Source organism: Dendrobium catenatum, unplaced genomic scaffold, assembly GCF_001605985.2.
Source record: "Dendrobium catenatum unplaced genomic scaffold, ASM160598v2 original_scaffold_185271, whole genome shotgun sequence".
NCBI classification, from domain to species: domain Eukaryota; kingdom Viridiplantae; phylum Streptophyta; class Magnoliopsida; order Asparagales; family Orchidaceae; genus Dendrobium; species Dendrobium catenatum.
In genome coordinates this window covers 610,586-619,728 of record NW_021503689.1, presented here as the reverse complement: position 1 = coordinate 619,728, position 9,143 = coordinate 610,586, and the positions used below count along the sequence as shown (strand labels likewise).

General features: G+C 35.4%; 1 protein-coding gene across 1 annotated transcript; it reads right to left on the bottom strand.

Annotated features, from left to right (window-relative positions):
* Positions 1–971: 971 nt before the first annotated feature.
* On the bottom strand, positions 972–2,041 carry LOC110108616 (chlorophyll a-b binding protein 4, chloroplastic). The gene is made up of 2 exons (XM_020839326.2): positions 1,755–2,041; positions 972–1,653 (listed from the first exon to the last, which is right to left on the bottom strand). Exons 1-2 carry the CDS (start codon positions 1,967–1,969, stop codon positions 1,101–1,103), a joined length of 768 nt encoding a protein of 255 aa, XP_020694985.1. The 5' UTR covers positions 1,970–2,041; the 3' UTR covers positions 972–1,100.
* Positions 2,042–9,143: the final 7,102 nt, after the last annotated feature.

Genomic DNA, 9,143 nt, shown 5'->3' with positions numbered 1-9,143 from the left:
ATTTAGTGTGGGATTTGTCTATAACAACAGGAATTATTCTAGTGTAATCTTGAATATAGATTAAAATAGTCCTCTCAAAATCTAGTACATTATTATTCTCCTAATTTTGAATATTATGAACTCCAAAGATTTTAGAGAAATTCTATGCTCTGGACCTCTGGTTGGCTTTATGTTTTTTATTTCTCTAAATCTACAATTGATTGCAAAATTTAGAGAAATAAAAGATATAAAGCATAGAAATTCTGACAACCTTTTAAGTTTTTAACCTCCCTCTGTCACTCACAATATCGAGAAATTATTAGGTACGGAGTGCGGACGGGTGAACCGTCCGCACACTAGTATAAAACCGCGCTCGGTACCGTTCGGTACCACTCGGTACCACTGGGTACCGCTTGGTACCCTGTGTCTGTGCAGACGGTTCTCATCCCGTCCGCACTCTGCACCTAATAAAATTTCCACAATATCAACGCCTATAAATTATCCGCTTCATCAAAGGCATGGGACTTTCTTCTTAGAATAAATATTATATTGGCAACTTCTCTCTTGGAAAAGGCTAGCCAAGTTACAACTGTAATTCTTTTGAAGACTTACTGAGTGGGCTGCACTCAAACATAAAAAAAAAAACCTATTTTTTAAAGTGTTATCAAATTTGAACGCTTGCCATCTTTAAAAAAAAAAATTGTTTTGATTCACATAATCAAATGTTTTAAGTGGCATGAGTTATGGTTTTACTTATTAGAATATTTACATAAACAAGCAGGAGCTAGCTAATAGCGGATTAGGATTATATATATATCACATATGTAAGATTTGAATCAAATTTTTTGATTGATAATCAAAGCCCCAATCAGTAATAGATCAATATGAGCTTCTTGGAATTAGGTATATTGCCGCAAGCCCTTTTTAAAAAAAAAAAAAAATTATTATTGATTCTGGTAGTTTTGACAAGTGGATCGATCACAATTATGAACTAAGCCCAGAAAGATAATTTAGATAAAAGGAAAAAAAAAAGGTAAAAATAGACAAACACAGTACAGATGTATCAGAAAGGATAATAAACTGCAAATGTCTAGGTAACATATTACATAATTAATAGATAATCAGCGGGTGAAGGTTTGAATGATGGTGTTGTGCCATGGGTCTGAGAGGTGCTGCAGCAGATTTTCAAATGGGCCTTTGCCTGTGACGTTGTGCTGTATGATGAAGCCCAGGAACGCCAGCATGGCCAGTCTCCCATTAGCAAGCTCTTTCTCTTTCGCCTCCAATGTGGGTTTGAAGTTGAGCGGGTTGAAGATGATACCCCCAGGATATCCCACCTCATTAGGAGGCAGGCTATAATTCTTGAAGATGGGATCCTGATTCACACTTCCTGGGTTCTTTATATCCTGCCAACGCCTGATCTCCACATAGTGAAAGAGGATGAACTCGATCACGAAGAGTGTGGAGGAGGAGGCGAAGTAATCTGCTTTGCCGGCGTCGTACCATTGGGGGGCGTTGATGAACCCTAGCTTAGTCAAAACCTCAGGAAGAATCATCCCCGCAACCCCAAGCATCGCCCAACGCCCGTTCACCAGCTCCGCCTGAACGAACCACCTGAGGTTCTCCGGGTCCTCCGCAAGCCCCAGTGGATCGAACCCGTTGTCCCCTGGCAGACTGCACCGCACCCGTTATTCATTTCATCACTAATTATATATATATATCTATGTCTGCTAGGCTTTAATTAATGGAATGACATATTGTTATGCTTAATTTACCTCCCGTCGAGATAAGACGGAGATGTGAGGCCAGGGAGCCATTCTGCCTGCTTTGCTTCCGCTTTGAGGGAGGATGCAGCAATTGTAGTAGTGCTGAAGGATGCAGGGGTGGCCGGCCCCGCCGCACGGCCTAGCTTGCCGGAGGAGCCCGTCAAGAATCGCGGCCGCGGAGTGGCCAGCGAGGCCTGGGTGCTGAATATGGCAGCCATCTTCATTAATTATTAACTTGGGCGCCGCTTGGCCGAAATATTCGAGCGGTTGTAGCTGATGCGAAGTTGCAGCCGGCACGGCTTTCAGTCGTAATTTGTACCACTCCGGACACTAAATTTTATTTGTGGTCTTCATTTGTGGATGTCATCTAACCGTTGGTTCTCTGATCTTTTGGAAGTTGAACGGGTGGGATGTCTTGGATGTTGAGCTGTCCAATGGGATATCTTGCCCCTTATCCCACCTTATCTCAATTCCCAATCCTGGAGGATCAGTATCTGGGATTCCATTGGTCCCTGCAACTTCCAATGGGCCATCTCCCCACTTTCTCTCTCCTTACCCACTTGCTCAAAATTTGCCCGATCTTCATCGGTCACTCATAACAAAAATTACGTAAATATTTTTTTATAAATGTTTTATTTTGTATCATAGAATTTTTTTTATATAGATGCACTCCAATATTGTTAAAGGCTTAGAAATTTTTAATTATGCGTTTAATTTTTTAATTATTTTGTAATATGCGCTAAAATATTATGTTAATTTAAATGAAATAGTCTTTATAAAAATATTTTTTGTAAGTATTGTTTATAAAATTTTCATATGTTCTTTCTTTTTTTTTTTCGTTTTGATTTTTTTTCTTGAGTTATTTGATAATCTCAAAACTATTTTGGCTTTTTCTTTAGTTGTTTGATTGACTGAAAAAAATATAGTGTAAAAATAATGCAATGTAAAGAAAAAATATTTTGGATTTGTTTAGATGAGTATTGATATATCATAAAAAAATTATTTTGATCAGACACAAATCTCGAGGCAAAAACAAGTTGGAAACTTCAAAAATTAATTCGGAGACCATCTCAAATCTGATTTCAGCAAATTTATAATCAAAGCATCTTTGAAAGGTTCAAACCATATTTTGGATTACCAAACAATATCCAAATATGAGATGCTTATAGTCGAATCGAGCAGCTTGACATGATGAATCCAACGAGCTCAAGATCGTCAAATTATGACATCATTTAGACATTCAAATGCCCAACGAATTGTTTTTGATCAATGGATTCAACATCGGCCATTCAGTCAAATCACTATAAATAGACCCCTCATTTCTCATTTGGGGGGGGGGGGGGGGCTTCGTTGCCAGAAAATGATCTTTACAACCTTCGTCGCCCACCGACTACGGTCCTTCTGACCAAACAAATACATCAATAGTGATTTTTTGTATTTATATCATGTAATGTACTCAATATGATATACATCAAGCTAAGGCCTTCCCCCAATGAAGGGTCTCATTTGTAATCAACTACAAATAATAGTGGATTCATTCAAACTAGGTTAGGCCACGTGGTTTTCCCCCTTTTTTAGAGATTTTTCACGTAAAATCTTGGTGTCTCCTATAAATATTGCACCCTCTCTCTTTATCAGTGTTCGTGCTAGATCTTCGTACAAAAATAAGACGTTAAGCTTTATATTTCTCTACCGTCACGAATACTCTATGACGCGACAGTTTGGCGTCGTCTGTGGGAACGTGGTTCCCGATTAGGGACAAATTTTGCTCCAACCTCAGAAGGTCATTCATGTCAACTTACTAACATCAGCCATTACTGCATCAATTTCATAAGAATCAGATGCAAACTGGGGGCAACTTTGACTCCAACCGTGGTCAAAAAGATCCTCAAATGTTTTCAACATCAAGATAATATTTCAAGAAAATCCAAACAAATATAAGGAAGCAGAAAATCCAAACAAATATAAGGAAGCTTCTAATCAATTATAAGCTTTATAGAGTCTAATGCTGGACTTTTACTCCTTGGGCAATGTCTTAATCTCAATCTCAAAAAGGCAATAACGGTATAAAGATAGATCATTCTTCACCTTTGATATGAGATACACGCGGCATTCGCCCCCTCCCTATCAAGGAAAAATTGATCCCATGGGAATTCGATTCGACCTCTTCCATATAGGTTTACATCATCGAGCATAGCTTTGACATACAACCTCAGAGAGATCATACATCATTGGTGGATTCTCTCGACCTCTTTCACACCTGTTAATATTATCGAGCAGGGCTCTAACATATAATCTCGGATATGTCATACATCATTGCATGTTAGATTCTCTCGACCTCTTCCACATAGATTAACATCATCGAGCAGGTCTCTGACATACAACCTCAAATAGGTCATACATCCTTAGTGGATTCTCTCAATCTCTTTCACATAGGTTTACGTCATCGAGCAGGGCTCTGATATATAATCTCGGAAAGGTCACACATCATTAGTGGATTCTCTTGACCTCTTTCATATAGGTTAACATCATCGAGCAGGGTTCTGACATACAGCCTCGGATAGGTCATACTCCTTGGTGGATTCTCTCAACCTTTTTCGTTTAGGTTAACGTCATCGAGTAAGACTCTGACATACAGCCTCGGATAGGTCATACATCTTTGGTGGATTCTCTCTACCTCTTCCACATAGGTTAACGTCATCGAGTAGGGTTCTAATATACAACCTCGGATATGTCATATATCATTGGTGGATTCTCTCGAGCTCATGGACGCCATTGAAAATGAGGAGTTCTTCATACGCCTGATACCCACAAAAGGACACCTTTAAGTACTACAGTTTCCACAAGAGCCACTAGAACAACATAAAAGAGTACAAGCACTTCCATGGTCTGATGGAAAACTAAAGGAGTTCATCATCATCAACCCTGATAGATGTCCTTAGAAGGTGCCTGTGGAAGATCAAGGGAATGAGCCCATTCACGCTCACACCATTCACATCTCAAAAGGGGAACTTGTCATTCTCAAAGGAGATAAAGTTAAAAAATCATGGTAAGTGAGTCTTAAGAGATCCCACACAGGAGGTTAACTCGACCATAACATCACAAGTGCCTATGATCAACGTCCTCCCAATCACCTTCTAGAAGGCATATATAATAATATGTGGAAGTACCATCAATATTGCCATTGTAGCCACAATAAGGATCACCAACTATCAGATCGATAACATCCTTATTAATTATGTGCTCTAGCTAGGTTGGAATAAGTTATGATGAGATGTTGTAACTTTAATGATAAAATTTTGATGGTGCACTTATAATGCGTTTATTATAAGAAAAGAAAAGCTATGATATTAAAATGAAAAAAATAAAGCTAATATAAATATTGGGGCAATTATAATTGTCGCTTTTGACACTCGGGTCCTTTATCCCTTACATGTTCTTTCTAGGTTTGTTTAAGAAATATTTCTTACACCTACACACTTGGTTTTATTATGTCAATTATACCAAAAAGGAGATGTACATTGTTGTATGATGCATATAAAGAATTTATGGAATATGGGTAAAATGTTACATCCACGGTCAATATATTAATCTAGGGAGTGAGGTAATTTTACTGTGGCACATTTAATATTGGGATGGGATGCATTCAACATTTGATGTGAGGATGAGGATTCACTATGATCGTGGGGTCTTTTGGGATGATTGAAAATTTTTCTATTATGGTGAAATGTGAGAAGGAAATGAAAATACAAAAAGGAGATGAAGATAATTACATAGAACATTGTTAGAGAAAATTATATATAAAGAGGCCAAGTGAAGAGTATAATACCTTATATAGTTCCTTCTCCTGACAAGCTCCTTCCTTCTTTTAACTTAGGCTTAGGAGATGAGTGGTAGAGATTGTTGATAGCTAAGAGAAGAAGAGAAAGGTGTTGCAATCTAGGATTCATAACTTATGATTTTGATGATAACAAACATTGTTGATTGAAATCTTAATTCTTTTAATATATATTAGATTTTATATTTTTGTGCATACTAATATTTCAGCTACATCATATACCGCTCAAAATTGATTAAGAGTCAAGCATTGGGTAGAACAAGTTGTCTTTCAAAAGAGTACGTAATTTTTATTTTCTATTATTTTATAGTTCTTGAGTGGCAATATAAGGGTATACGCTAAATTGGCGTTATGCACACATATATAGGGGAGTGAGAAAAAGCGAGATGATATTTTTTAAACTAATAGTATCATACGATTACGATCGTACTGTATGATCAATTATAAGGAGGAAGATGATTAACAACTAATTATGTGATTAATGCTAATGAACTCATTGTATTGTATGATGTAGATCATCCTGTACGATTTATTTCCATCAATAAACTCTAGCCGCCACATAATTTAAGCAAGTACTTTAAAAATAAGATTTTGAACTAATCTTACTGTATGATCCTAATCGTGTTGTATGATATTTAGTATCTTACTTAAATTATTCCCTATGCTTAGTCAACTAAAATAAGGTTTAATAAATATGACTAATCATACTATATAATTCAGATCATATCATACGATTGACAGAAATAAGTCTGGTTACCTGGAAATCATACTAGATGAAAATCTTGATTTTTTAAGTAATTGTACATTACGATGTTGATCATATTATACGAATGCTTGATATTTGAACTAAACGTACTGTAGGATATTAATCGTACTAGATGATTTTAAATCGTCCCAATAATCATCATGTATGAACTAAGAGAAATTGAACTAATTGTACCTTACAATAAATATGCTTAATTTGAATAGTTTGTTTGAACGACTTTTCTATCATACTGGATGGACCCATATTTTGGACTAATCGTACTATTTGAACCCAGATTATATTGAACGAACAGAGATGATCTAATTGAAAATTTAGGGTTTTTTTAAGCCTTGTACTTAAGCTACTCAATGAAGTTTTTTGGAAAGACTTTTGTTGTTGAAGGAACTATGAGGGAGAATTCTTAAGAGAGCTTTGGGCTTAGAAAGGGAGAATGTGAGGTTGTGTGTGTGGGAGAAGAAGTTTGAGGGGTGTTTACACGGTTGCTCCAGAAAAGCTTGCACATTGCTTCCTCCAGTGGCCTTTGTGGGTTCTTGCAGTTGCTATTGCGAGAGAAGCTTCAAAGTCGGGGTCTACCCTATGAGGGTGGAAAAGGATTGACAGATCTCTACCATCAGTAGGAGGGTGAGAAAGATTTTATGGGTTCTTTGCCTTCATCTGAAGGGTGAAAAAGGGTGGACGATGACATTTTGGCCAGTGCTACAGGATGACTGGTCAGTACTTTAGATGTGGTCAGCCAGGACATCGGATTGCAGAGTGTCCACAGGCTGTATTTGATCGACGATCTGAGTTCCGATCTGAGAGCTTTGTTAGACCTGCCGGTTCAGTAGTATATAAATTGCTTCCGCTTGTGTTAGTTACTCATCAAGATTTGTTTTAAAATAAATTGTTATATTGCATTAAAGAAAAAGAAGAGTTTTTTTGGTTGTAATTTTTAAGTACCAATTCACCACCCTTCTTAGTGCGCCGAGGGATAGTTCAACGAGGTTTTACAACCTCCCCGAACTTTCAAAAGGGTCCATTTTTAGATAGAAATGTAGAGTTTTTTTTTTTTTTTGAATTTTTTGAAAAATTAGAATATGGTAGGGGTTGTTAATGATTATAAATATGTAATAATGATATTGAATGAGCTCTAATAACTTTGAATGCGTTGGGGTTTGATAAATGATTCAAAAGTATTCATATTTCCTACGACAAATTCCAAAGGGCCATATGAGCTAGGACATGAAGCTTTGATTGCTATACGGTCTATTTTATGTCTGATGACTGTGAGTTGTGATTCTTTCCTTGGTTGTTATTTGGGCCCCATATTTGATATATAAAAGTTAGTAGTCACTTTGTGGAAGGTTGAACCTTTGTGAAAGTCATCATTATCATAAGAGTTCTAACTCATAGGCACATATAACATGTACCTTTCCTTCTTAGCATAAATTTTATTGCAAAGGAGAAATCAAAGTTCTGTAGGGTAGACCTTGCGTGGTCATTATAGATCTCACTTTAAATGGGGTTTTAAGAAAATTGAGCATCTCAATATGGATGAACTAAGCAAAATGGAATATTGATAAGGGTTAGCCTTCATGTTCACAATTAAGTTTGGACTTCTACATAGACTTAAAAAATGTAGTATTGGTTGTATCTCTTATGAGGATGATTGGAACGCATCTCAAGCTGGAGCCTATGTAATATCACATCATTTTTTTTTTTTTTGAAGAATTCTCAAGTTAATTTTCTTAATTAATCAACCAGAGTTTCAATAAATTATTAAAATAATAAATCTATATATCCAATGAAAGCAACTAACAGTTATATATCTTAAAATATTTCACTATATTCATTCTCCCAAAATCAATATACAATAGCCAGAAGATTAGTACAATTACTATTCTATCACAAACTCATAATTACAAAAGAATAAGGGAAAATTAAAACAAAATTAAATGAAACCTCAATTTAAGCATCATGCATTGCCAAAGAAGAAAGAGAGAGGGAGGAGAGAGAAGGTTGTTCGGAGATTTTGAATCCATCAATTTTATTCAAAGATTTCTCCTATTCGTTATAAGTAACCCGAATCTCATTTTAATTTTCAATGATTTTGAGTTTGACAAATTTCTTCTCTTCTAAATCGATAAAAAATATATTTTTTTCATAATTTATCGAATTTTTACCATATAACATTTTGTATAAAATAAATATGAACAATATGGACATTTTGACAATAGCATCACTGAATTTCATTAGATAGAATTAAAGTTATGATTTTTTGAAGGTATATATATTATATAAATTTTTTGTATTAAATATAATTGATTATTTCATAATGTATTTTGACAGTGGAATTTGCATACATAAGAAAGGTTGGTTGTTAACATTATAAAATGGATTAACTGTTAAAATATAATTTTGTGCACATAAAGGTTAGCTAATGAGCTTTTCTTTAAAGATAATTTATGGTGTTATTCCGGTTGTAGATTGTAATGAATGATCGAATTACACTGACTGGGACAGGGTGGCAAATCTTAATGATTATTGAAGGTCATATATAATAATAATGATTAAAGATAAAAGATAATAATATAAAGAAAGAACATATGAAAGGATGAAAATATGACATTTAAGTTGGATGTCCTGCCTTGCTAATCCATATATTGATGTATGCATATACTAGTAGTATTGATAAATAAAGTAGTAACATGTGTATATAGATAACATATGAATGTATACAAGTATTAATTGCATATAATTGATAGGTGGATGTAAGAGAATAAGATTGATAATATTGACATTTGTGTGGATGCAA

Bases quoted from the DNA above. Each gene is read 5' to 3' on its own strand.
- LOC110108616 (XM_020839326.2), bottom strand. From the start codon at position 1,969: ATGAAGATGGCTGCCATATTCAGCACCCAGGCCTCGCTGGCCACTCCG. The intron at 1,654-1,754 runs GTAAATTAAGCA...GGTGCGGTGCAG, and splicing joins CCGTCTTATCTCGACGGGAG to TCTGCCAGGGGACAACGGGT.